Below are 14,540 nucleotides of genomic sequence, written 5' to 3' on the forward strand. Positions count from 1 at the left end.
TCGCTCACTTGTAGAGACACAGAATAACGGCATTTGCATTTCAGATTAACGGTATTAACAAGGTTTATACATGTGTAACATCGTAAATTCGGTAAAAATGCACTTCACTGCACACACTAACACTAAACTCAAGCGTCATCTGCTAAATGATGGATGGACAAGAGAGAGAGAGATGATGATGATGATTCTGACTCAGATTCTGCTGTTTTAATCATCTCCTCTTTTCACGCCCCAAAAATTAAGACCTCAGCAAATTAAATGTAAGACTTCTTGTAATTTATTTAAGACTTTTTTTAGCCTTAAATTTTAAAAAGTAAATGTAAGAATTTTTAAGGGCATGCGGGTACCCTGTTAAAGTCTGTGACATTGCCGCTATGTCATCTATGGCAGAGTCCGCCTATGACTAGAGGGAAGGAAAATTCATGATTCAGAGTAAAATAAACCTCAGATAGCTTACTGCAGCTGCGGTTTTCATAGATCACATGCACATTATCACATATTTTTAAGGGTGATGCTAGCTGCATCATTTTAGGGGGGCTGAGATGAAAAACAGGGTCTAGTAACACCTAAGCTCCAAATTATATATATATATATAAATAGTACTTTGTTTGAACTGGATTGCAAAACGTATAAATGTTAATATTGTATGTTTGATTTTAGAAACACGCTCTTGCTGATTGTGTAAACTACAGAAATATTAATATTAATAAAACATGGCATTGTGTATGATGCTCACAATCCTTAAGACTATGTTATAAATGTATATCTGCCGAATGCTGAAAAATATTTGAGTGAACATTGGTGGTGACTACTGGTGGTACTTCAATGTTCTGATTTGTTCGAAGGTGGTACTTGGCCTAAATAGTCTGAGAAGCACAGCAGTAGTACAGTAAAGAAGGATAAAGTGCAACAGCATAGGATAGAGTACATTTAAAAAATTATGGAATAGAATACAGAATATATAGAATACGACCACTGGCGACAGAGATCGTCGTGGGGAGCAACAAGACAAGTTGGGCAAATTTCAACTTTATGCAAATGACAAGCGACATTCATGAGTGACTACCAATGAGAGTGAAGACAGAGGAGCTTACATCATCCGTCTCCAGGCAGGGTGAGTGTGAAATACAGGAGTCGACTAGAATGCAGGCAAGACGGAGGAGAAGTTAACAATTTCTGAGAGCGAATTCACTGTTCTATATAATTTGTCTGAAACCACATACATGTTTATGGCCAAATAAAATGATACATGGAAAACAGTGTCAGCATTCTGAGTTTGATTCATATATTTATATACCGTTAGTCTTGTTTAATGATATGATGCATTAAGCACCTGTAGAATGTGCATTTTTAGAGGCAAAATAACTAATTCCATGTCAAATTAGTATCTTAGTTTTATCAGCAGTATCATCTGTAAACAAATGCTAATATGGCCATTTGTGCAGTCCACCAATAGCGTAAGAGTGGCGGCATCAGTAGGAACGCCCACCAGCATCACAGGTCGCAAAGTCTAGTGACATGCTGCCCGCGGTGTGAACAGGCTTAAGTTACAGAATTTAAGTTTTGCAGAATTTGTTCAAATTAAAGTGGCTAGCCGTTCAGTTCTGAAACTATGTCCAAGCTATGTGGATTACATGAAAATTTGGTCGTCACTACATGAGTGAATTTGGTTGTAGAATGTGGTTATCACTCTCAGAAATAACCAAACAGTGTGTGCACAGAACAGGATTAAAGCTACAGTGAGTATTATAAATATTGGAAATAAAAGCGCAAAATAAAAAGATGATGCCTGTGGAGGTCTGTCATTAAATATAGGTGGAGAACTGAGGCATGAGACCATCAGAGACCAGAGGAACAAATTCACAAAAGGAACACACACACACACACACGTTGCGTTTCCATAGGGGACTTTCCATAGACATAATTCTTTTTATTCTGTACAAACTATATATTCTATCCCCAAATCCTAACCCTACCCCTAAATCTGACAGAAAACTTTCTGCATTTTGACATTTAAAAAAAACATAATTTATTATAAATAATGATTTATAAGCTGTTTTCCTCATGGGGACTGACAAAATGTCCCCACAACGTCCAAAATTTGGGGTTTTACTATCCTTATGGGGACATTTGGTCCCCACAAAGTGATAAATACATGCACACACACACACACACACACACACACACACACACACACACACACACACACACACACACACACACACACACACACACACACACACACACAAAGTCAGAAGACTTAAGACCAGTTAAGAGAAACTGAAGTGCATTGAACACGCTGAACCTAGTAACCATAGTGACCACTTCTTTAAATACAGTACTGTCATTAATAGCACATAAAAAATTAAAGAGTTTTAAACCCTGAATTATAACTGCACCATTATGCAGACACAAATCTCTCCCTCTCTCTGCTATGAGTATTTGAAATGGAGTAGTAAAAGACAAATTAAAATTAAGCATTATATATATATATATATATATATATATATATATATATATATATATATATATATATATATATATATATATATATATATATTTCTTTGTCAATTCTTTGTATTTCCTTTCTTTGAAAAGAATAATTGGTAATAATTTAAAATAAGGTTGCATATGTTAACATTAGTCAAGATAAACCTACAGTCAAGATGAACTAACAATGAACAGTACATTTACAGCATTTATTAATCTTGGTTAATGCCAATGTCTACAATACTCAATACATTTTTAAAATTGAAGTTGTAAACCTAAAAATGAGTTAATGCATTAGGAACTAACCTGAACTAAAAATAAACAACTGTATATTTAAAAACTAACAAAGATAAATGAATGCTGTAAAAAATAGTTAATAGTTAGTTCATGATTACTAATGCATTAACTAAAGTTAACATTTATATATCCTTGTTGCAAAGTGCTACAAAACAACCTTTGTTTTTTCAACTGGCTGGTACTTCTTCCATGAAAAGGGGCAAAAGAAACTTGGTAATTTTTCACTCTTCTACCAGTGTTGTTGTAAATGTTTCATGACATGTATAATGCATGAGTTTAAAGTAATGTTTGTGAATATTCAGACACAGTCTTGCATAGATTTGAGCATGAGGTGTTTTTATAGAATATTTGAATCCCAATCTAATCCTCTCATTCACTATTAAACTCTTCTGTAGGCCTCACATACAGCCAAACTGTCAATCAAATCTCTTCGCAAAGCACATCGGCTCAGAACTCTGTTGTCAAGCGCAGCACCATGGCAACATTTGAATAATTAAAAGGCTGCCTCCAGTCAAGCACTATACTGAACAACCTGAGCTAGGTCCTAACTGGGTTATTTACAGAGACTGGAGAGAGTTTGTGTAGTGTTGGAAAGAAATTGTGTATGTATGTGTGTGTGTGTAATCTGTGCATGTGAATTACTTTTGTTCTATCTGCCTCTGACACTGTGAAAGCAGACATTTATAAATAACCGCTACTGAGTGTCCACATCTGTCTCACACACCACACTGCATGTAAAACAGGATACATTCTCACTATCATGGCAAATGCTATAAATATATCCCAATATGGCTTAAAAGTCTTATTCACTTCCTGTCGTAAACACTGCAGTGACATCAATACACTGAATGCCTCAGTCATTGGAATAGCCACTACCATACTACTATTGCTGCAGTATATACTGTGTGTATATATAATGTGCATAACTTGCACATTTTCTGTACAAGGCTCATTAAATCAGAATTTAGAGTCAGAACTGTCCATTTTATAATGAGCAGTATACAACAGAGCAGTGGAGGGCCGTGCATTTAAAGTCTAGGTCTTCAATGTGATTCATGCCATTCATGAAAACACAGTTTCACAATGAATAATACACCCTATGCCTTTGGGTATCATACATTATGTCGCAGGTAACTAGCGATGCCAATTGATATTTTAAAAACACGTCCACGCACGAAAGCCAGAACTTAAAATGACACTTAATGTTTAAGCAAGCCTAATTTGAACTGCAGCATGACTGTTTTGTGAAATAAACATCTCCCGAACAGACATTCAAAAATCATCAAGGAGTCTACCAAGGAGGTCTATAATACCTGGAAACATATATCTAATAATCTTTGTGATTTAATTGTTGCTTGCAATACATTTTGTTTCGTCAGGGTACGCGGTTATGCTGCGCTCCATTCACGTTGGTTGTGGGATATTCCTACTTGATATCTCCGACCATAAATGCATTCCATTCCCCGATATTCGGAAGATGACGTTTAAGGAAACAAAACTGCAGCGCTCCCGTTAGCTTAGCAGGGGGTTTGACTCTCATTAGAGATGTCTCCTAGCAAACCAAATGATATAAACAATACTGCAACTTTAGCATTTGTGCTAAAGGTGTACGATTATCAAAAGAGATCATAATGTTTTATACACCTGTTTCTACTTTGTATATCTCCCAGAGTGTTGACATGTTTGTATGACATCATGCCCCTGCATCTTTTCAAAATCGGAGTTGAGAATTTATGCACGAGCCTACAAGTTGTAATTCTGACTTAAAGATGCTTTCCATTGCACTTTTCTTAGTAGAAAGTTGGAAAATCCGACTTTCCGAGTTGAATGGAATGCAGCACTACTTTTCAAAACATGATCCGACACTGAATACTCAAGCAGCCTAATTTACTTATAAGATTTATTTAGAAAACTCCTGATGTTGCTATAACAATGCAGAAAGCACTTACCAATTTACTTGATGTGAAAATCAGTCCTCCTTTCCTGTTTAATAAATTAAGCAATCACACGGTCATGCAGAACATCTCGTGTTTTTAAATCCATAAGTCTTTCTCAACGGCAATACCAGCAGTGTTGACAGCCGACTCATCAGACAGATCTCCCACTTTTCGCTTTCAAATTACATACATCACTTAAAGCGTGATTGTGTCACTCAAGGCCAGCTAGAAGGCCTCGAACGGGACAATGAGCAGTATACAAAAGGGCTAGGGGCTGTTCACACCATAGGCAATTTTGTGTCCGTCTGCATTGCATAAACAGGCACTAAACGGATGTTTTTGCTGTTTTTTCAGTATCTGGCACAGCACTTTTTTAAACATTGTGCCTTCAAAATCATGTCTCGAGACACTTGTGTTCAGTTATTTTGTTGCGCTGCCTGCTTCTAGCTTAACACAATGAATGGCAATGAATGACCCCTTACCGCGCAGAATACTGTATCTCAAAATGCAATGCACTCGACTAGACCTGCAGAAGACACATCAACATTTATTTCTTTGTTGACTGGTTGATCAGAATACCAAATTAACCAGACTACACAAAATTCTTTTAAAAATGCTAAATAACATTTATTGTTGCATTATCCTTTTGTGTTTAACTTTTTTTATGCGTTGTCCATGCCATTAAAAAGTAGTATGCCGTTTACAGTATATACAGTTCTTCTAGGTCAAGAATTTACAGGGATATACAGGAGAAATTTCACCAAAAAAACATCTTAGCAGAACAAAAATGTCAGTGCATTTCATTATAATTCTTAGGCGAAATAAAAGAACACTGCTTGCCCAGTAAGCATAAACTAGCCTTAAGACGTTTGTAAGTACTACAGTTGAGAGTGTGAACAATGACTGTCATATTACTAAAGCTTTCAGCATTTGATGTTGAGGTTGAATGACCACATGAATACAGTCAGCTTCAGTCTCAAAACATTCTGGGATTGATAGGTTATCAGACTCACCTGACAGGAAGGCGAACTGTTTCCTGAGGTCAGAACTGATGTCTGCAGCACACAGAGGAATGCTATCCTGCTGCATAATCTCATCTGTGGAAGAAATAAAGAGATTCCATCAGTTCACAGCACAATAAAATTACTATGAACATGGAAAACATGGTAGGTACTACACATTTAAAATAGTAAGACATACCTACTCTTACATCTTTAAAATCAGCACTTCACATTCTCAAAAGCAACACCACACTGTTTCAAAGACATAAAATAACTTGCAAAAGAATTCTATCCTCACAGTGCAGATGGTTTAGTCCAGGATGACCAGACCATGTAAAGCACTCTGCACATGCATCAAATGTGAGGAAGCATGAAAGAGCTTTTCTTATGAAGGCAACATGCTCATATATGAGCTCCAGATTTGAGGTAAAATGTCCACAGAGAGGTGCCAAAAGCAAGTTGTATTTATTAATGTAAATGATGTAATACAGTCAATGGGATTGCATGTTTTATTAAGCGTACACCCTAACCCAAATCCCAACCCTAAACCTAACCATAAGTGGTGAAAAAATGCAATCTTTGAGGGAAAATGCAACCTCCGAATAGCACTTGTTGTGAATATTGGAACGTGATTACATCCTCTTTTCTGTGGGACCAGAACCTAAGCCTGCTCACACAATGCAGCATTAGTAATGCCACAGAAAAAAAAAGGTAAAAAATAAAAATCACACACACTTGAATTAATGCTAAGATGTCTGATGGGAGAAGGCACTTGGCAGAATGGGGTCAAGATCAGGGTACAGGAACATTAGGTAGCAAAAGAGATGAAAAGAAAGAGTGATGGATGGATGGATGGGAAAGAAGAAATATAAAGAGCAGTAAACAGTATGGTTTTCTCTGTGCATCAGGAGACGATGGATTATTCTAAGCAGCTTTGGGAATGCTACAGCTGCTGTTGTGTTTGTTTGAGTCACCGTTGTGGTGCAGCCCTCTCTCAAAGGTGCAACTTAAGGTCTATCAATGTTTAGGTTATATGAGTGGTGATGGTGCCGCTCACAATGTGGACAAACATGTGCTGGTATGAATAAAGGCGAAAACACGCTACTGTGAACAAACAAACCTAGTCAGTCCTCCATCCTGACACATCTCAGGCATAGAGCCTATCGGCATGTACAACTTCACTGGATGACAGTCGGAAACACACACACACACACACACACACACACACACACACACACACACACACACACACACACACACACACACACACACACACACACACACGTTGTGTTTCCATGTTTCATGGGGACTTTCCATAGACATAATGGTTTTTATACTGTACAAACTTTATATTCTATCCCCTAAACCTAACCCTACCCCCAAACCTAACCCTCACAGAAAACTTTCTGCATTTTTACATTTTCAAAAAACATAATTTAGTATGATTTATGACCGACAAAATGTCCCCACAAGGTCAAAGATTTCGGGTTTTACTATCCTTATGGGGACATTTGGTCCCCACAAAGTAATAAATACATGCTCACACACACACACACACACACACACACACACACACACACACACACACACACACACACACACACACACACACATACACAAATACACATACACACATAATTTAGCTGATTTATGAGCCTTTTTTGCTTGTGAGGACCAGCTAAAAGGTCCTCACACACACACACAAACCTATACATCTTTCCTGCTGTTATGGACGTAATTTGAGACCTTAAAGGAATCCCTTTTAGGGATCCTCAACTTAGCAGCATATGGGTATAAAACTAGGTCACAAATAAAGCATAAAAAACAATTTAATCTTGCATGTTAAATGTAGCACACACAAATAAAATACAGTAAGTGTGTTTACAGATTTCATTATCATCTAAAAGAACAAGTCTCCCCAAAAATGAAAAGGACCGTATGATGGCATCTCCTTGGGCTATGTCCGGCATAGCATACTACTATAGCATACCAAACATCGATGTCCCAGTTCCACCACTTTGTGTTGCTGAGCAATGACTCATAACAACTAACTGCAGCATGTGCCAACCAGAGGGGTGCTTAGATCACTGTTTGCATCACTTCAACCTATTAGGATAGACCATTGAATCTATCACAGAGGATGAACTGTTGCAAATTCCAACCGTACAACAAGCGACACTTCACTGGCCACTGCCTGCACTTTGGAATTAGGATGGAATTCACCAGAAAAGAATTGCTACAAGCTTCTTGCCTGACTGTGGGGCACACCTCACTGACCTCTACCTGAATAATCTTGGCCACAGGATGGACTACGCTCTCTTAAAGCCTTAAAGTTTGCCAGAAGCCATATTGCCTTATAGCTCTATACTAGTTGCCCACTGAAGCTAAGTAGTGTTGAGTCTGGTCAGTAGCTGGATGGGAGACTTCCTGGTTGCTGCTGGAAGAGGAGTTCGTGAGGCCAGCAAGGGTTCTCACCCTGTGATCCGTGTGGGACCTAATACTATAGAAATATACTGTAGAAAAGGCACTTTTTTCAGATGAGACATTAAAACAAAATCCTGACACTCTGTGGCCATTAAAAATCCCAGGGCACTTCTCGTAAAGTGTTGGGGTTTAACTCTGTGTGTCCAATCATGTTTATCATTTAAACTGCTCCATGAAGACAGTAAGACAGTATAGACATGATAGCATAATGTTCTGTAAAGCTGCATGGCAGCAATGTGTGTTGTGAAAAGTGCTAAGCAAATGAAAATGACTTGACTTGATAGAACTCACACTATTTTTGAAGAATAGTATGCTTTCTGTGTATAGTATGGACATTTTATGAATGAAATACCCTGATAACCTACTAATTTTGGCAAAATGTGCAATACACAACAAAATAAACAACATTGGGTACCAAAATGCAATCCTTGACTTTCAATTTCAGTCATGGCATTGTAATATGTATAATCTCGACTCATTATTAGACCAGATTGGCAAAATGTTTAAACAATTTGACAAAATTTTGAATAAAAATTCTAATTACCATATTGCAAGCTTACTACTATTTGAAATGTTTAGTATTGCATAATATATACAGTTTTTTGACATAATAAAGTTTATAGTACAAAGCAGGCAGTAAGTAGCAGGCTTGTTCTCCATTCCAAAACATAGTCAATAGTACAGTGTAGAAGCAATCAGAGCAGGATATGGTCTCTTCGAACCCTGTCAGATGGTGACGTACATTATGTTGTAGGTGCATAAGACACATTATACCATTACAGGAAAACACTCTGGCTTATAACCCTGTAATTAAGTTTAGTTTCCCTTCAAAGTTCAACCACCTAAAGGTCAATATCATATGAAAACAAAACAGGCTCTGGTAAACTAGATTGCCATGGGTTCCCTCAGGAATTACTTATGGGTTTTTATAACAGGGATCTTCGATTTGTGGTGAAAATGAGTTAAAGATTCTTTCATGTTTAGTTTTTGAACATAAATTACACACAGACATGCCTCCATCATGGATTTAAAGCTGTTGTCTTTTAAAAATGCATGTTACTGACCTGTCGCTAAAGGACAACAACAAGTCTTCAATTTCGTAAAGCATGGAAGTTGACATAATCATGGCAGTAGCAGTCCTTAAATAAGAATTGTTATAGCAACATGCATTTAAAAAAAAAAACAATGGCTTTAGGTTTTATGCTTGAGGTATGACTGAGTAATTTACAAATAATAATTTGAATAGTAATTTGTTTTTAGAACAAAACAAAAAGTAATTTTTACCCAACCTGTTCTCATGAACATTATGCGAACATTAGGCAACCTTTTTTGCAAAAGTAAATTATGTGCCTTATTACACGTTTCGCTTCAGTTTCCCAGTGAAATGTACAGAGGTGGGCGCCAAAAGCAAGTGAAATTGTGTCATAATCAGATGAGGTTTTTAAGGTGAATATTAGATGGAAGTTTTAATGAAGAAAACATAAGTCCCTAACCTAACCTAAAACTTTAACTTAAACCTAACCAAAAGTGCCACTCTGTGGCCATTAAAAATCCCAGGGCACTTCTCATAAAGTGTAGGGGTGTAACCCTGTGTGTCCTGGCCAAATTGCCCCAAAATGTAAATGAAAAGCACATTTTCTGAAGCAAGCACATCATTTTATGTCGCTTCTATGATACTTTTGTATCACGTGTCAGCTTGCATGCTTGGCTGGGATCCCACCATGTACTTCCGAGTCCAGAGTTCAACACTCTATCAGGTGAGCTAGCGCAGAAATGAATCACGTTGGAATAAGTGTGTAAATATAGATGGGTCTGTAATACAAGAGTTAAAATGCATAGTTTTTCAAATTATGTGTTGTAGTAAAAGTATTTTGATATCATAACATAGTGTGAAAAATAAGTGTTTACAATGTCATAATCAGCCTTTTTAGTTGTGATTTGTGTGAACATTAATAAAACGCACAGCAGTTGTAGTGCCTCTAGAGTTAATTTCACCAGGAAACTGTGACGAAACTTAAAAAGCAACATGTAAAAATTTGCTAGCATAAAATGCAGTTCATTTGAGACTAGGTTGTCTTAAAAATGCTTATTGTCTTATGGGTTTTTGGACTACAACCTGAACAGATCCATTGCAAAGAAACACTCCTCCTACCAATGATCGAACAAACAGATATTGTTATATTGGGCTGGTCAGTATCTCAAACAAATATATGTTGGAAGCACCTCAGAGCTAGTATTTACACATTTCAGGGAGAGTTACAAATGCCTTATTTGAAGTTATCTCTGCACATTAAACTGGGATAAGAGCAATCATTTTAACACTGAAAAAAATTATGCACATCCTAGCAGACTGCTAGCTTCAAAATATCCCATCCTTCCCCACTACTTTTACTCCATGACGTCACTAATCAGAAAACAGCAGCGGCTTTTTCACTGTTTGCAATACCAAGTCACGAGCTGCAGTGAGCATCAGCCAGGTGCTCAATGATCTGTGAAAGATCTGTTAATACCTAATCTACCCTGGCAAAACAGACGAGGCTCAAGCTTTTATAAACTGAATTCTATTGGTAAAAGTCTGTGCACTGATCACAGGGAAGATTCACATACTCCATCATGTTATAGATTAAGATGGAATTGCTGGTCCAAGATCAAATGTGAAACATTTGAAAAGGAGAGAAAATATAAAAATAGACTTCCTTTAAAAAAAAAAAAAAGGTTAAGGAATTTTATGGGCAAGCACTCCATGATAGGTTTCTCTCAATTAAAAATTGGATTGCGTATCACTAATAAACTTTTAAGCAATAATGAACAAAAGGCTGCGCTATGTTGTGAAAGGTAAATAAGATTAATAGATGGCCTCAAAAGTTTTGACACACTCATTCTTTATTATTATAATTTTCTACATTTTAGAATAATAGTCAAATCAACAAAACTATGCAATAACACAATGGAAGTATGGGAACAAATGGGGCTTTTCCACTGCACGATACAACTCGACTCCCCCCTTTTTGGGGGTTTTCTACTGTGGATAGTCGTCACTCATTAGTGATGAGTGAACCAATAAAGTCTCTCAGGAAGTGTATCAGCTGTTGGCTGCACACGGCTACCACCAGAACCTACCAACAGTGTAGGAAAAAGTAAAAAAAAAGTGACTATAGAACTATCAAGGAAACGTGGAAGTGGTTCGACCAAATGGATGCTATCTAAACCAGCGAGCAATGGGAGTGAGAGTGCCCTGGATTGGTTTTGATCCACGATGGAGGATGGTATGTTTTGTTATATTAACTCTATACTCAGCTTGAAAGCTTCACTTTATTTAGTTGACCAGCTACTGGAAGCTTGGTTCTAAAAAAAAAAACCAGGCCAATTTAAAGGTGGCACTAAACTGCAATGGAAATGCAAGCTCAGAAATGTAAAGAGAGTAGAGTTGAGGCGAGTCGAACCATAACGTACAGTGGAAAAGTGCCATATATAGTGACCAAACAAATGCTATCAATATGACAAGAGGCCTAAACCTGACCCTTAACCTTTTTTAAGATTTTTTAAAAATTATTATTTATTGTAAATGTACATTATCCTATCATTGTTTGTTATATTACCCTGGTATTAATTAAAATATATATAAATATAATAGTCAACACTGCTGCGATGCAGTTTCAAAAACATCTGCTGTAGGAGTGACATTAAATTTGGCATTTTTCTCTTTTCTGTCATAAATCATCTCTATATTTTTTCCTCGTATGGAAAGTCATGGAAACTTCATTGTGGATTTTTTGCTTTTGCTGTTAGAGCAAATGTGAATGCACAAATACAACCTGATCTCATAAAATGTGTATGACCATGGCTACATTTTTACAAACCAGAATGCTGTATTACACATTTGCTTGCAGTTTCCTAGTGAAATGTCCAGCGGTGGCACCAAAAACAAGTGAAAATATAGTGGCAAGCAGCAATTACCAGGGCCAAGCACAGGAATGGCAAAAATTAGTGAAAATAGCATTTTTGTGAAGATTTTAGGCAAATTGCTCAAAAAGCAATTAATAGAATCACTTGTAATTTAATATACATTGTTCTTGGTATCAGCCAAGGAGTCTATTAATGACAAAAGCATTTTTAGAAACATTATGATTTGATTATAAAATAAGACTTGATACGGCATGATACATTTTAGCGTATTTCAATTATTTAATCAAAATACACACTCAGATAGATATGTATTTGAATACCTCTTGATAAATCTTTTCATCATAAAATTGATAAAATATTTAAATACAATAAATAAAAATGGAAATAAATTCCTTACAAAATGTTACAAAAGTTTTATTCTTTAGTTGTCATATGAACAATTAGACAGTAAGTACACTGAAGAGCTAGTTTAGCCCGTTAACTGGCACTGTCCCATATATGGGACTTTTTCTGCTTTTTTAGTGTTTTAATGCTTACTGGACTATATTACCTTCATATCCGACATTAATCTTGACAAACCTTAAATAGTTTGAAAACTACAAGTCACTAGTTTCGAAATATGCTCTCTGTTTTGCAATCTGAATGACATCATTACAGTAATGCATTAAAATGCTGAAAGAGTGGATTTGAAAACATTCAACAAGTGAGCGGTATTACTAATCTTCTGGTTTTGATCCGATCAGATTATGGCAGGAAACTGAAGCATACAATCCATGGTAAATGTCCATGATTGAAAGTAGACTCAACCATTTTATCCAAAACAGCGAAAATTGAGGGAAAAAAATGTATTGATCATCCTTTGCTTGCATCATCACATAAATTAAAATGTCTATTATCAATAAAATATTGATTATAAAACGTATTTTATCAATCAGTATCGAGGCCTTGAGGTCTCCGCTATTCTGGTGAAACTTTTGCATTGTCTGAGCCCACCCGCACATCCTTCGTTGAATTTGTTGAAGCGGCATTCAAAAAACGTTTAGTCTATCAACATTTTTTTTTATAACTTTTTGTCCTGAGTGTCTCCAGATGATGCACGCCAATTAATTAGATAATTAATTAGAAAAAATACATTTGTTATTTTCACCAGGAAACTGTAGTGAAACGTAGAACATGGCATATAAACGTTCATTCTATGAGACTAGGTTGTGTAGCAGCCCGCAGATAGCTTCAATGGTTTGTCCTTTACTTAGCGTTTGCCTTCATATTGCTGCCACCTGGCCACTAGAATGTCTGAATTAGTAGGTAATAAAATTCAGAATGTTCAAGCTTACCAGTATTGGTGGCGCTCACACTTGTGTGCTCCTTTTTCCTGTCCCCTTTTTGGAGTTGTGCAATCTGAGTCTTGCCTCATACTTGCATATGATTGCATTTCTGTTCGACAGTGTTTAGTTTATTTGCTTGTGTGGTTCTGGCACTGTGTAACTTGATGGCTTGTATGCCTGTCCGCCTGTCCAGAACCAAATGGTGTTGCAAGCAGATGGACGTGGACAGCTGCGCTGCTGTTTTGTTGGGTGTTGATTTTGTTTTATTTGGTTTTATGTTTGGTGTTTTGTTTTGGTTGAGTTGTTATTCTTTCTTGCCCCTGTCTATCCTTTCTTTGTATTTTTGTTATTCTCTGCTGGTCCCAGTGAGTATTGCTTTTTCTGGAGTCAATTTAGCATCATATTTGAATTATTGCCTTTTGCGTATCTAATTTGACTATTTATTGTGTTTAGGAAGTGTTGCTGCCTGCCCCAGGGAAGCTGATTGCTGGATATTTTAGCCTCTTTGTTTCACTGTTTGAGGTGATAGTTTAACAATGTTATACTGGTTTGCTGACTTAAGAAGTGTGAAAGTCCCAAGGTGGCATAGTCTAACTTTCTTTTCTAAATTAAAACCTCAATTAGTCATTGTGCTCTGCCCCCCACTCTGCTACAGTAGCAAAAGCAATATTTGCTTTGATTTCCCATGCATAGCAGTAGATAGCTATTGGGGGTATTTCTTAGTTTTCTTCCGTTCTCCAAACTCGAAAATTTGGAATTACAAAATTTGAAAGTACAAAAATTACACGTTAGGATCAAATCCCTTTATAAGGCAAACAAGTCACAACAACCCATGGGATAAATAAAACTTTTGTTATTTTATCCTCTACCCAATCATGGGATGAGGTCTTTCTCATTTACAATTATCCCACTGCTCCTGTTAAACAATAACAGAAGGACGTGAGAGAGAGTGGGGATGCGTTCAGTCTTGTCGCTGTCTCCTCAGCTGGGCTCATGACAAACAGAAGTTTGAGTAAAGTCCAACATTTCAATCAACACATCTCATCTCTTGGTGTTTAATCAACAAAGCTATGACTCAGAGCCTCCGCTCAATATAAAAA

General features: G+C 36.8%; 1 protein-coding gene across 7 annotated transcripts in view; it reads right to left on the minus strand.

Annotated features, from left to right (window-relative positions):
- Positions 1 to 14,540, minus strand: part of LOC127651607 (guanine nucleotide exchange factor DBS-like) — a 108,034-nt gene that overhangs the window by 55,213 nt on the left and 38,281 nt on the right. For all 7 annotated transcript variants that reach the window (XM_052137521.1, XM_052137520.1, XM_052137518.1 and 4 more), the window contains exon 2: positions 5,738 to 5,821. In XM_052137521.1, coding sequence (XP_051993481.1) covers positions 5,738 to 5,821 — 84 coding nt within the window. The remainder of the gene's footprint in view (positions 1 to 5,737; positions 5,822 to 14,540) is intronic.

The sequence above is a fragment of the Xyrauchen texanus genome, chromosome 11 (genome assembly GCF_025860055.1).
Source record: "Xyrauchen texanus isolate HMW12.3.18 chromosome 11, RBS_HiC_50CHRs, whole genome shotgun sequence".
In the NCBI taxonomy this organism is placed as follows: Eukaryota; Metazoa; Chordata; class Actinopteri; order Cypriniformes; family Catostomidae; genus Xyrauchen; species Xyrauchen texanus.